At 40.2% G+C, this 14,600-nt stretch overlaps 1 protein-coding gene across 1 annotated transcript in view; it reads right to left on the bottom strand.

Annotated features, from left to right (window-relative positions):
• Positions 1-4,721: 4,721 nt before the first annotated feature.
• The window catches only part of LOC103802652 (protein AF-9-like), a gene marked incomplete at both ends in the record, with an annotated part of 18,866 nt that continues 8,987 nt past the window's right edge, over positions 4,722-14,600 (bottom strand). The window contains one exon of the mRNA XM_009075153.1: positions 4,722-4,841. Coding sequence (XP_009073401.1) covers positions 4,722-4,841 — 120 coding nt within the window. The remainder of the gene's footprint in view (positions 4,842-14,600) is intronic.

The following is a 14,600-nucleotide window of genomic DNA, read 5'->3' as shown; positions in this document are numbered from 1 at the left end:
CAAGGAATTAATTCTCTGTTTCCCATGAGCAGATGTTCAGCATATCCAGGAAAGCAGGGCCCCATCACATGGAATGGTTCCTTGGGAAGACAAACACCATCGCTACAAATGTCCCCTCTTCCTTCTTCTTCCTCCCACCTTATATACTGAGCATGATGTCGCCACTGTACTGTGAGGAAAGTTAACTCTACCCCAGACAAAACCAGTACATCATGTTTGTTTGTTACATTTCTTAATGCACTCATGAAATTAAGTTTAAATCACAGAGTATATTCTCATGTAAATTTGAAAGACACAAATGGACTGTGAGACCTGTTCAACAGGTAACACATCTGCAGATTAAAATACGTCTGTAACTACAGGGCAAAAAATGGTGTTGAGTTAACTCTACCCCAGACAAAACCAGTACATCATGTTTGTTTGTTACATTTCTTAATGCACTCATGAAATTAAGTTTAAATCACAGAGTATATTCTCATGTAAATTTGAAAGACACAAATGGACTGTGAGACCTGTTCAACAGGTAACACATCTGCAGATTAAAATACGTCTGTAACTACAGGGCAAAAAATGGTGTTGAACTCTGTGTATGCTGCAGGGCTCAATTCTGACTTCACACACAACAATATGTAGCTCCCAATTTGGTTTAACATGAGTTTGAATAAGCAGCATCTTCTGGAAACCACTGCAAACCTCCCCAGTTGCTGAAAGACATTAGGAACCTAACTAGCAAACAAAGCACTTGGAAGGGTTGGTGGGGATGGAGGGGCAGTTCATTAAATTTTAGGAAGTCATTTAATTAGGCACATGGGCATGGCCTTGCCAGTGTACAGTACTCTGAGTTTAGACTACAAATTTAGTACTAGTGATAATAAAATGTGCATTATTTCCATCTGTAATTCAAAAATGTTATGCTTATTGAAATAATATGCCCATCTTAAGCCAATGGACTAGAATTAGTCCCAAGTATACCTACTGTTCTTAATAGGAAAAGAGGAAGATACCTAAAAGTAACTCCTTGAGCAACAGAATTCAGATTTCTGTTGAACAAAATTTGTTTATTATTGAATAAAAACATTAACTGATTTGGGGGAAAAAAATAAAAAGACAGCATTCTGAGAGCCTCCACAAATACTGTGGGGTGGGAGATGAATTCACCTGCTACTTGCACATTTACAAAGCTTTCCACACTTCTGTTTAGCCCAGCCCACTGAATTGTTGCGACAAATGACATCAGGAGAATCAGAAGCAGATGGAGCATTACAAACCTCACTGGTTTAACAGAGAAAGCCAAAAGGGGGAACATAAAACAATTTATGTTTGGGTTTTTTTCTGGTCACACACAGGAATAAGAGCTTTTGTTTTCTTTGTTTATAAAATAAACCTCATTTCACTGCAGTCGACACTAATCAAGCTGTTTCTCTGTATTCCGTGCATGTAGTATTTGCATAATTTGAACAGGCACAGTAGCACAATTGATTTAAAAGTAACACAAGTATCTGTAGCCAGCCTGCAGCTCTTTCTATTCTAAAAAAATGCACAACGTAAGTTTTCATATATGTCTGCCTGTCCTCTGTATTTCCAAGATTAAAGCTTTGGTCTAGAATCAAAATACTGAGGGGTTCAATAGTACCATCTCCATTAAATTAAACGAAAAACCATGGACTTCAGAAATACAAACATCTGTATTTTTTCTACATATTTCAGGCAAGAATGTGACAGAAAGCAAACCGGCAGTTCTCTCTTCATACTGCACTGTATTTTTTATAAGTGAATGCTACACCAGGAATAAACCACTTTGTAGCACCGGTTTTACTGGTGTGACTTAAATTCTTATCTAACCAGAAACGTGGTGCTTTGCAATGGCAAATGGGTAAGCAAATACTCTTACCTTCTTTTTTTTCATACTCAGAGTTTAAAACTGACCTCAAAGTTAACTGTGGTATTCACAGACACAAAATAAACCAAAACTAAGCCAAGCATATCAAAGGGCTATTGCTTCAGCAGCAAACTCCCGAAGTCACCCAGTCCAGTGGTCTGGAGTACACACACCCACGATTTTGCTACAGGCAAATTACACCCAAAAACTATGAAGACCTTCCTACAGCTCCTACTCTAGACACATATTTAAATGATACTTGGACACCAAAGTTGTTCTATCACTGGGGTTATTCCAAGTGACAAAACCAAAAATCTATTTATACATTGGCTGGAAGTCCTATACCTCCCAATCAAAACAAAACCCAGAAGACCAAAATCCAGGGTTTTCAGCTCCCAGGATTTATAATAAAAACCCCAAACTTTTTAATTTTACTAAACCTAAGGTTACCTTGTGCTTCCATTTCTCAAAAACAGCTTATGCTTCTCAGTAAGGCAGACACAACTCTTTCTGTCTGAGATACAAGAACACAATTGCTCATTGGTGCGTGTTTCAGATTGGACAGGATGACGCAAAGACTGCTGTGAGGAGAGGAAAAATAAAATATCCACACTGACTGGCAAGACACAGTGTACTGATACAAAATCTCGTCCTTCTATTAAAAATTCCACTGCACAGCATACAATGTTGAAAAAAGAATTATTTCAAATAGATTACATTGATGCTGAACCTCACTATTTTGAACTGAAATAGTTAAAAAACATTCCTGGGCAACGGTTTTATAGGTATTGAAAACAGTCCTGAGATGTGATGCACATTAACGTCCTACTGACTGACCTAACTTGGTGCTATGGGTCAAGCACTCTGCAGGTGTTTGGGTTGCTTCAGCAAAAATGAAAGATGTCAAACACGAGTTTATATGGACAAGTGCAGCAAACATGCACTTCACTCTGCTTCACCCCAATTACACTCCACGTGTCAATTTTCTGCATCAGACAGAAGTTCACTGTCCAAACATGGTTCAGAAAATTACATCCCAGGTCTCCTACACCAAGTCATCAAAGCCAGGCAATGTTGAAACAAACATTTCTTAAAGGTCCCTTACACCAGGTTAGTATTTGCTTACAAAAAATCAGAGATTCAAGATTTACTGTGGTGTACAGCTAATAGGCGGAGCACTAACATAGGGACTTGGTATCATGTCTGTACCTCCTTGAAGTCCCTCTGGAGGTGATTGGGCTGCTCCTACACCAAGTCATCAAAGCCAGGCAATGTTGAAACAAACATTTCTTAAAGGTCCCTTACACCAGGTTAGTATTTGCTTACAAAAAATCAGAGATTCAAGATTTACTGTGGTGTACAGCTAATAGGCGGAGCACTAACATAGGGACTTGGTATCATGTCTGTACCTCCTTGAAGTCCCTCTGGAGGTGATTGGGCTGCTTATTTAGGCCACAGCATTCCTTTTTTTTTTGGCATGCAAAGCAAGACATGGGTGAATACCAACATTACAGCCCAATCTTAAGAAGTGATTGGAAACTGCACTCTTGAGAGCTACCTACCCAACCCCACAAGAAGCCCTATTATAGATGGAAGAGTGTCAAAGTAACTTATCTTCAGTATCCAATTAGAAGATACAGCCTAGTCTAACCAGCAGACCTTGCTTCAGCCCCTGGTATAGCCAGGTGCCTTCCTTTGAGGCATTAAATAGTCATTTTAGAATCCCAAAGTAAGCAACCTTCAGTCTAATCCTCAGATTAGACCTCAGCTCCTCATCGGAAAAATAACCACACATCCACATATCCTTTAAATGTTGCAAGACCACCTGCATTAGAGACTGTAAGGTGCTGAGGCACAATGCAAACCAGGCAGAGACATGTCAGGAACATTTTTTGCCTGTCTTTACTTATTGTGTATCCTTATTATCCTCTTTTAGGCATACCCTTAGTCATTACCTGACAGTTCTTGCAAGATACAAGATTTGGCACAGATACTGAACATGCAAGTTATTAATAAAAAGGGTTATTTCTCCTTGCAGCACATGCACTGCAAGATTAATTAACATATTTCAAATCAACAAGATGTTATGAATAAAAATAAAAACCCAAACAATTTAACAGAATGGAGAAAAGGCTTATGTGTTAATTCAGTTAGGAAGCAAGTCACTGAGCTGTGTTTCTTATTTGAATAAAAACTAGTATGCTCTTTATTTTCCCGTTACATTAACTCATTTTGTCAAACTGAAGAAATTATCTGCTGTTTCAGAATGGTCCAGTGGTATTACACAAAAGGAGCCTTGGTCTATATCTTTTCACCGTGTTCTAGGTTGGGATTTCAATTCGATGTCCTAGAGACCAATGACATGTTCCTGTCTTTGAAACATCTAGTAAGGAAATAACCCTGAAATCTAAACAAAATCAAAAATCCTAAAGAACACAACTTCAAGTTTCACCCTACACAATTATCTTTTAAATTATTAAAAATGTTTAATAAATGAAATTATTATTATAGTATTATCTCATATTCTCCACATTTCTGTGGATCACACTTTCATCACCAGAATCCCCTAACACTACAACAGACCATTACAATCCCTTCTGGAAAAGGAGGTCAACAATCACAAGTACAAAACCAGAGAACCTTCACTGGCAGCAGTTCTCACACCCATCCTTGTCCTGCATTGTTTTCAAACAGTAAGTTCACAGCAAAGAAATTTCAAGACCTGCTGTCATTGGTCTCTGTCATAAGAGTGCAAAAAAACCTAGAATTTTTTTTTTTTCTCAAGGTAATTCCCAGGAAAAGCACCACTGGTTCAAGTATCTTCTATCAAAATAAGTCTCACCTTTGGCCCATGAGATGATTTCTTCTTCACTTCAGAAAAAGACAGGGAGTTACTGGGAAGGCTGGGGAGATGAAGGCTCTGTCCTGAAGAGAACGATGTGCCATCTGACATCACCATGATCTGTTTTAAGAGGAAAAGCATGTCAATCAAACATTACTGACAAAGACAGAGACAGTCTCACCTGTGTAAGAGCTAGCAAATTATATTGGTAGGAGAATAAAAGTCCAACAAACAGTAACCATGTTTCTTCTCAACAGGGGATGGGTTAATGAAACCACACTGTTAATTAGCTTTCCCCAGGCAGAGTCTGCTTTGCCCATGTCAGTAACTGGTAAGCAAACTCCCTGTCTGTATCCTGACCCATGAGCTTTCCCATCCTATTTTCTGTTGCCCTGTGGAGGAAGTAGAGTGAGTGACCAAGCATCTGGGCTGGAGTTCAGCCCTTAGCCAAGGTTAACTCACCACTGTAAAAACAGACTGAGGTTTCAATGTGAAAGCAGTACATATCTACTTTCAACTTCTAACTTCAGCCTTTTGTGTTACCTGGGTGTAAACTGGGTGGCTGATGAGCACACAGCAATTTTGCTATAAAAAGACTCTAGCTCCCTTTCTTGATTTTAAGGACAGTTAAGTACAAACAGACTATTTCCAGAGACAAGTAAATCAACCGTCACAGAGCAGATACCAGGTACGTAAACATTACGCCTTCCATCCGAGGGAAACCTGGCTAAGACATGTCTTCTGCTCCAGCTATTGTGTCTGGATTTTACTGATTCCTATCACAGCAATTCATTTATCTATTGTTTCGAAGCACTGAATGCCAGGGACAGCTTTCCTGCTGTCTGACAAGCCCTGCAAAGCTGGAGAAGATGCAGAGCTCTGCACCTGCAAGGAAACATCTGTCTCTTCCCACAGGTTCTTATGTATGAAGTCACACTGGTTTTGCTTATGACCTGTGTGCTTACCCTTAGCCCTTCTGATAACCAAAACATCTTCTGACACTAGGGACAGGAATGGGCTGACCCATCACATGCTCCATGCACACTACATTAAAGTAAGAATGGGAAGCACAAAATTGGGAAACCTAGGATGTAGATATATATGCTGTTTTCAACAGTGCAGCTAGAACCCAAAGCCAGAAGGTAATAAAGCTGTTCTCCTTCATTGACCATAGGTTCATGTATTAAAACTACAAAAAAAACCAAAACAAAAAAAAACTTTACAAGTTACTTTTGCAGCCTAACATCTTGTGAAGAAAGATCCCACACAGAGCACCTAACACATTTTCTCCTCAATTCTTCATTTCCATTTCCCAGATGCCTAAACCAGAACCTGCCAAGAGCCAAAACTCTGAAAAATCAGCTGTCGAAAAGCAATGGTGTTGTTTTTACAATCATAATGTTGATAGCAATTAGCAATTGTGAATCACAGCAAGTGATCCTTTAGCCTGACAAATACTTTTTGCCCCTTTGCCAAGGGCTTTGGTTGCATTCAGCCCAGATGAATGCAAGACAAGGCACAAGCTATCAAAGAGCAATTAGCCACAAGGAAAATCTGTAGCCACATGTGCATACCATAAACCTGTGCAATGGGTAGAGAAATTGCATGTCTCTACCATTATTTCCTCTCACAAACTACGTCAAATAGGTAGTTAAATAATACTGGTTTTCAAATTAAACTCTGTAATGTTTTATAAACCCACAAACTTAATAGAACATACCATTTGCATAGAATTAAACCATCTTTCAGAAAAAGCAGACATAAAGTTACCATTAATTACAGAGTTCAAGCAGATATTTTATTGCCCAAAGTAGTTATGTTCATACACTCACATGACAAAAAGATGCATATCCACATGGAAGAGGATCAAAGTTTGCCCTACTCTGAAATTAAAAGCAAAGAAACAAAAAATGCTGCCAAAGATTCTTTCTGCTAGGGTTGGAAGCTGCCCTTTTCTCCCTGAAGCATAAAAGTCTGACTCACTAAAATAAACTGAGGTTTAACCACTGCATAAATTTTCTTTTTAAAATTCAGAAACGTTCCAGTTTAGAAATATTTATATATACATCATTAGACACAGACATTCTTAGAAAGCTGACATTTTAAAAAATGTATGGACTGTTAAGTTATGTCAGGGTTCTGGGCAAGTATTTGGACCATTAACAGTCTCAGTATTAGAGACTGTTTCAAAACAGGATGACAGCCTACAGGGATGAGACGAACAGCATTAGTACCATGTGAGGTCTGATTTGGTAGACCTAGTTACACACAGAGAGAAAAAAATCCCACACAGTTTTCAGAAAACAAAATTGGGACATAGCAAACCATGAGCCCTAAAAATTCCAGTGTATTGAATCCTGCAGCCTACTATTTCATCATAAACCCTATGAAAAATGGCAACTGCAGATTAAAAATTTTAATGTGATTAACAGTGAATGCAGTGAGACAGAGCTTCAGTTCAGACAACAGACTGCACCATGTATAAAAATAAAAGACTGCAGGCTGGGGTAGAATTAACTTTCTTTGCAGTGGCTAGTATGGGGCTATGTTTAGGATTTGTGCTGAACACAGAGTTGATAATGCAGATATGTTTTTGCTATTGCTGAGCAGAGCTCACACAGAGCCAAGGCCTTTGCTCCCTTCCATATTGCCACATTAGCAAGGAGGCTGGGGGTGTATGGGACACTTCTACGCTACGCAAGTAACCATTATGCATGATGGGGCCCTGCTCTCCTGGAGTCACTGAGCACCTCCTGCCCATGGGAAGCAGTGATTTCTTGTTTGAAGACATCCAAGAAAGGCTTGTGTAAAATTAACATTTCGGCCCCTACAATAAAAAACACACCCTTCTCTTCCAAACTGATCTCTGGCAGAAAAAGCAATTGCTACATATTAAAGGCCCCACATCACGAGCATGATGGGGCCCTGCTCTCCTGGAGTCACTGAGCACCTCCTGCCCATGGGAAGCAGTGATTTCTTGTTTGAAGACATCCAAGAAAGGCTTGTGTAAAATTAACATTTCGGCCCCTACAATAAAAAACACACCCTTCTCTTCCAAACTGATCTCTGGCAGAAAAAGCAATTGCTACATATTAAAGGCCCCACATCACGAAAAAAATCATTTGCCTACTCCTTCTTCTCAAATAAAGTTACTATTAACATTAAGTTACTCTTCAGGATAACTTCAATATGTTTGTTTTCTTTGTCAAGATCATCTGTGTAAAAAGTCCCTACATTACAAACACTTTTTTTTTTTTTTAAAATTAAGATGCATTTCCCTTTTGGCTAAATTTAGGAAAGAGACAACTACACATTAAGTTTAAATTTATGGAAAGAGCTCAGCTGAGAGAATTACAGCAATTTCTGCACAGGCTAACTTTGTCCCCACATTAGTTCAACCGAGAAACACACAGACTGACAGATGAACTTCCACCAGCTTTCGGATTAAGTCCCTATTTTTATCTTACTGCTACCCCACTGGCAAGATACGCTGCTTGTGTGGGTGTGTGTGCCTGCCTGGGTATGTGGCTGTATTAAGCCAAGGCTATACAAAAGAAGGAAAAGGTGGCAATGAGCGTTATCACAGCAAGACACTACTTCTGCAGCAAGAATGCAAGCTCATGAAAAGTACAGCAATAGCTCTCCAGTACAGCCATGCTACATGCACCTTTGCTACTTTTTTCCTCCTTCCTGCATTTTAAGTCTCCTGCTAGTTTACAGTTGCCAAGAGGAGTACGCCTCAGTAGATGGGAGGACATGGCTGCAGCCCATGTTTAAGCCAGGCATCCAAGAATACCTGCAGCTGGTACTTGTCTGCTGCCACAATGAATCCCTTCAGTGACAAAACCCAGGAACGTTATTAAGTCTTCTCCTCAGTTCCTTCTAGATGCCAACAGGTCACTGAGATCATACTAACTGGTGGAATAACACAGGAGCACAGGTGTCAAAGAAGCAAGGTTCAAGTTATTTTAAAAAACACATGGATTAGAGTACCTGGTACTGGATAAGCATTAGAAAGATGGCCAAGAGAAATCAGATAGTTTCACAGTGTGTTAACAGGATACAAACAATACAGGAATCACAGGATAGGTTGTACCGAGAAACATATCAAGGGAAGTGACTGTTCCACTCTACTCTGCACTGGTGCAGCCTCACCTCAAGTCCTGTGTGCAGCTCTGGGTGCCTCAGTAGAAGAAGGACATCAGACTATTAGGGTCTGCCCAGAGAAGGACAACAAAGGTGGTGAAAAGCCTTGAGGGCAAGAATTACAAGGAGCAGCTGAGGTCACTTGGCTTGCTCAGCTTGGAGAAGTGAAGGCTGAGGGGTGACTCCACTGCAGACAAGAACTTTCCAAAGGAAGGCAGCAGAGGGGGAGCAGCTGATGTCCTCTCTGGTGATCAGCAAATGGACAGACGGAAATGGAAGGAAGCTGCATCAGAGGAACTTCAGATCGGACATTAGGAAAAGGTTCTTTACTGAAGAGGATGGGTAGGCACTGGAACAGGCTCCCCAGGGAAGTGGTCATGGCATCAAGCCTGCCAGAGTTCAAGGAGAGTCTAGATGACGCCTTTAGTAATATGGTTTAGTTTTAGGTAGTCCTAAGAGGAGCCGGAAGTTGTACTAGATGATCCTTGAAGATCCTCTTTCCAAATAAAATATTCTATGATCCTGTCTATTCACATTGGGTTGGGGTTTTTTTGTCTTGTTTAAAATACAATTTTTAAAAAAATCTTAACTTATGTTGGCGGAAACTTCATAATCCTCATGAACAGAAATTCCTTGCACCCACAGGAAGCAGTTACTGCATGAAGGGACTGACAAAAAGAAATGCTTCTAAAAACAGACAGGCTGTAAAAGGAAGACTAAGGGAAATGTGAACCCACTGTCCAATCGAGCAAGAGACCTCATGACAAAGAATTTGGCTTATGTAGTCAATCTTCTTTTAGCCTCTATTTTCACTGGTAAGATCTTGTTTCTTCCAGCCTCCAAGGTAACTGAGCATCTTCACAGTGTCTGTGGCAATGATTCAGTGCCCGCAAGACAGGACAATTGAGTTAGAGGACATTTCATCCACAGGGACACTGGATGCATGTAGGGGTATTGAAGGAGCTGGCAGTACCACTGGAAGGCAAATCTCTATTATTTTCAAAAGGCTATGATGATCAGGTAAGGTTCTCTAGAAAGATAAACATCTCTCACCCATCTTCAAGAATGGAGATTCATGGAACAAGACTCAGTCACTTCAGTCCCTGGGAAAAATATGGAGAAATTTCTCCTGGAAACCCCTTTCAGTCACTGGAGGTTCAAGAATGTGACTGAGCAGTCAGCACAGGTTCACCATGAAAAATCTTGCCCAACTTACAGACAGGTCTATGAGATACGGACTGGATAAATGGATCAGAGGTGGGTGAAGATCTGTCTGGATTGCTGGACTCAGACTATTCTCTCAAGCTGCATAAGGTCCAGCTAGAGGCCAGTGACTACCAGTGTCCCTCCAGGATCAACACTTAGTCTAAAACTGGGTTGGGTTTTTTTTGTCTTTTTAATGAAGACATTTTAAACGCATCAGTGGGATCAACTGAACTCTCAGCAAGTTCACAGATGACACACAGATAACTATCTTTCAAAGATACTCTGTGCTGTCCACAAGTTCTGCCATACAAATATAACTCTTGGTTTAGAAGATGTACCAGAAAAAGAAAAAAGGTTGGATGAGCAGTTCCATAAGGCTCATTCAGCAGGGGACATGAGCTCCAAAGAAAGCTAGTCTGAAATCTAGTGAAGATGGAGGGATGATGTTGCCATGGCAGAGGATGCTACTCATGACAAAGAGAAGGAAGACCAGTAACAGCATTGCAATGGGCGAACTGCTTGATCTGACTGGACAAAACCAGAAGAAAAAACAGATGGATACCCACTGATGTTTTTCCCTGTCCTGCTACAAAGCCCATCTGCTCCAGTGACACCAAAGACTGTTGTTTTGGGAGAAGAGTTATTTTAATTATGCACATCAGAGTTGGAAAAAGTCACACTGCATCTCACTTTCTCTGTGAAAAGAAAACTGGATCATATGTGTGGGCAGCTATTTAACACACAACACTAAACTTGGACGAGAGAAAGTTACCTGTCTTAGTTTTGTCTTCCGGCTTGCACTGCAACAGAGAGATTTCCTAGAGCACCACTAATAAGCCATTCTGTACAAGTTTTAGCTCAACAACATCTCATCCTAATAATGTGCATGAGGAAAATTTATGAAAAGAATGCAAGACTAAATCCTCTTGGAGTACTCAAATATAACATCAATATCGTGCTTGCCTTATTTACTAGGGTAAACAACCTCCACAGAGCAAATGCATAAAATACATAAACTCTGTTTTAATTTCATTGCTGTTATGGACAGAGGGATAAGACAACATACCCACCCCAACTCTTTTCTCACCCCTAGAGAAAGATACTTGTCCTTTTGTCATGTGCCAATAAAGCATGGCACACAAAAGCATTCTTTATTTCATTTAATTAATCTGCTGGTAGTAGTATCTGGTGTCCAGTTCACTTAACTAGCCTTCAGTTGTTGAGCTTATATTTAAAACCTTCGTCTACCACTTGCTTTAAATGAAAGACAGGTTCCTGGGCAAGGGCAAGGAAAAACTGACTTTTACTAAAAAAAAACCTAAAAAAAACCAAAAAAAAAAAAACCAAAAAAACCCAACCCAAACAAAAACAAACAAAAAAAACCCTTTTCCTAAAAAACCCCAAACCAATAGTGTGTGGAGGAAATCCCCTGCTATTCACATTATTGGGTAGGAATGACCAACCTGAAGTGAACAACCTCCGTAACACCTGAGCAGTTGCAACTTAGAATCACAGAATGGTTTCAGCTGCAAAGGATCTTAAAGACCACCTCATTCCAACCCTCCTGCTCTGGGCAAGGACATCTTCCACTAGATCAGGTTGCTCAAAGCCCCATCCAACCTGGTCTTGAAAACTCCCAGGGATGGGACACCCACAACTTCTCTGGACAACCTGTTCCAGTGCCTCACCACTCTCACTGTCCAGAATTTCTTCTTAACATCTAATCTAAACCTGCCCTCTTTCAGTTTGAAGCCATGCTCCCTTTTTCTAACACTACAAAAAAATCTCTCCTCGGCGCATTTCTAAGGGCATTCGAGTTTGCTGCTCAAGCCAGCTGGGTGTTATGGAAAGAAAAACTGCCATGCATTTAGTTTTTGTAGTTCCATGCACTGCTGAACAAAGGAAGGGATCAGGGAACAACAAGTGTGCATTACTGATTATCATGACATAATGAGGAACCCTCTTTCACTATTCTGTTTCCAGCAATTTAAGAAAAAATATGAAATCATAATACCTTGTAAATTCTAACACCTTGTAATAAATCTAATAAAAATTGGTTCAGAAGTCTCCTTACAAAAAAATATGACATTTCAAAGACATTTATCTACCAAGACACATTTGGTAGCTTGAAGTACCCATGTACTCAACGAGAATGACCCACTCGCAAAACAAAAACTTTGCTTTTCAGATCCCTGTAGCACGAAGAATGAGGAACAGTCTTAAAATGTTCCATGGAAGCTGGTCTTCTCTTATTGCCAATTTCTACAAATGCACATCTAACTGCAAGTTTCTGTACCTGGGTCCGGGCAACCTCTAGTATCAATACATGCTGAGAGGATGAAGAGCAACCAGAAGGAGAAGGACTTTGGGGTACTAATGGAGGAGAGGCTGGACATGAGCCAGCAATATGAGCTCACAGCCCAGAAAGGCAACTGTATCCTGGGTTTGCACCAAAAGAAGTATAGCCAGCAGGTCAAGGAAGGAGATTCTGCCCCTCTACCTGGCTCTGGTGAGACCCCACCTGGAGTACTGATTCCAGCTCTGGAATCCTTAGCACAGGAAAGAAGTGACCTTGTTGAACAGGTCCAGAGGAGAGCCACCAAGATAAGAGGACTAGAGCACCTCTGCTATGAAGAGAGGCTAAGAGATTTGGGGCTGTTCAGCCTGAAGATGAGAAATTTCTGGGGAAGTCTTACAGCAGCCTTCCAGTACCTGAAGGGGTGGCTACATGAGAGATGGAGAGAGACCTTTCAGCAGGGCCTGTTCTAATAGGACAAGGGGTAATGTTTTTAAATAAAAAGGAGGTAAATTTAGACTAGATATAAGGATGAATTTTTCTCCCATGAGGCTGGCAAACCACCAGAACACATTACCCTGAGAGGCAGTAGATACCACATCCCTGGGAACATTCAAGGCTCTGAGCAACCTCATCTAGTTGAAGATGTCACTGTCCATGGCAGGGAGGTTGGACGAGATGACCTTTTAACTTTCCTTCCAACCCAAACTATTCTATGATTCTATGACCATGCCACCCTTGATGCACGAGAGTCACAGATCTACCATCCCACATACACAGGAACTGCATAAGCTGTCACCTTCAGAGCAACACAATTTCCTTATAATGCACATTAGAGCTTCTGCGAGGGAATGAATCACTACCATAAATCTGCTGTCTGTCTCCTAGTGTTTTATTTTCCTGAATGAAAGAAGACCAACAAAGCTAGAATAATCAGATCCACATCAAGCTACCTGTTGTAGTTTCATTTACTGAGATGGTAGTCTAAGAACATCATCATCCAGCAGATTTGGAACAGGCTGGTGAGCTTTCCCACAATGCACTGCAGAAAAATTCAAGCAGCACTTTCAGTAAAAGCTATGAGATACCTGTTAGAATTCTGGGGTAAATAAACCATTACTACAATATTCTGCAGCACTACAGATGAATTATACTCATCGTCCATCTGCAGCAGACAAACAAACCTCTTTGTGTGGCTCTGGGCTGCCACACCCTGTGTCATTTCACAGTGAAGAACGGGTTCACTCACCACTGAAAGCACAAAAATCCAGTAGTCCTGAACAACTATTATTCCTATTCAAACCAATATGGAATATTTTTAAGTTATTCACTTGAGTAATGTAATACGTAGTTTAAGAAAATTCAATTACTTAATTATGAAAAGCACAAGATTAAAGATAATCCCTTCCCTAGAGCAGCACTATACCAAAGGTTGGTTCTGGGTAGAAGCCAACTATTCCAACTGACACAGAGGAATTGCAAGGAAAGAGGGAGGATAGAGACAAGAGGGAAATCCCCATGATTTCATCTTCATTACGTGGATTATGAAAATAGGTTTTAGAACTGGCATTATGCAGACATCTGAACTGACTGAAAAGACATTTCTCAATTGTTAAACAGTAAAACCACAAAGATTTGAAAAAAGCCTCAAACAGCAGAATGCAGTGGGTTTTGGCAAAACCTGAATTTTTACCATGATAATCTCTAAAAATTGCACTCCTCTCAGAATGATTCTTTGTCTCTCTGATGCATTAATAGATTAACTGTCTTCAAGGAAAGAACTGTCTCACTAGAGATGTAGTGCTGCTTGTATTTCCAAACAAATTTTACAGAAAGCAGAAGGATGCATCTGTTGCTAAAAAGAATAATTACTTCTGTAAAAGTGACCTATTACTTCCATCCTCCAAATGTGAAACCTCAAAATGTATCATTAATAGCCACGTGCATTTGTAATAAAGTTAAGAATTTTACTGTTTTTGTCAATAGTGGTAACTGCCCTCTAAGGGATATCTATAAGGCTTTTCCTTTTATGAAAGAAAATTCAGCTATTAAATGTTGCCTGTGTACTCCTGCAACAACTAATTCTGAGTCTCCTTCCAAAAAGGTGAGAGTATTACACACTACAAACATTTTAACCTACATATTCACAGCTATGGGAGAGAGGGCTGTATTAAATTGCTGTCTAAATGTAAACTGAAAATGTTTTCACTGTTTTTTCCTGCTAGAATCAA

The sequence above is a fragment of the Acanthisitta chloris genome, unplaced genomic scaffold, assembly GCF_000695815.1.
Source record: "Acanthisitta chloris isolate BGI_N310 unplaced genomic scaffold, ASM69581v1 scaffold645, whole genome shotgun sequence".
Taxonomy (NCBI): Eukaryota; Metazoa; Chordata; class Aves; order Passeriformes; family Acanthisittidae; genus Acanthisitta; species Acanthisitta chloris.
The sequence above is the reverse complement of the archived record's forward strand: the minus strand, read 5'-3'. Positions and strand labels throughout refer to the sequence as shown.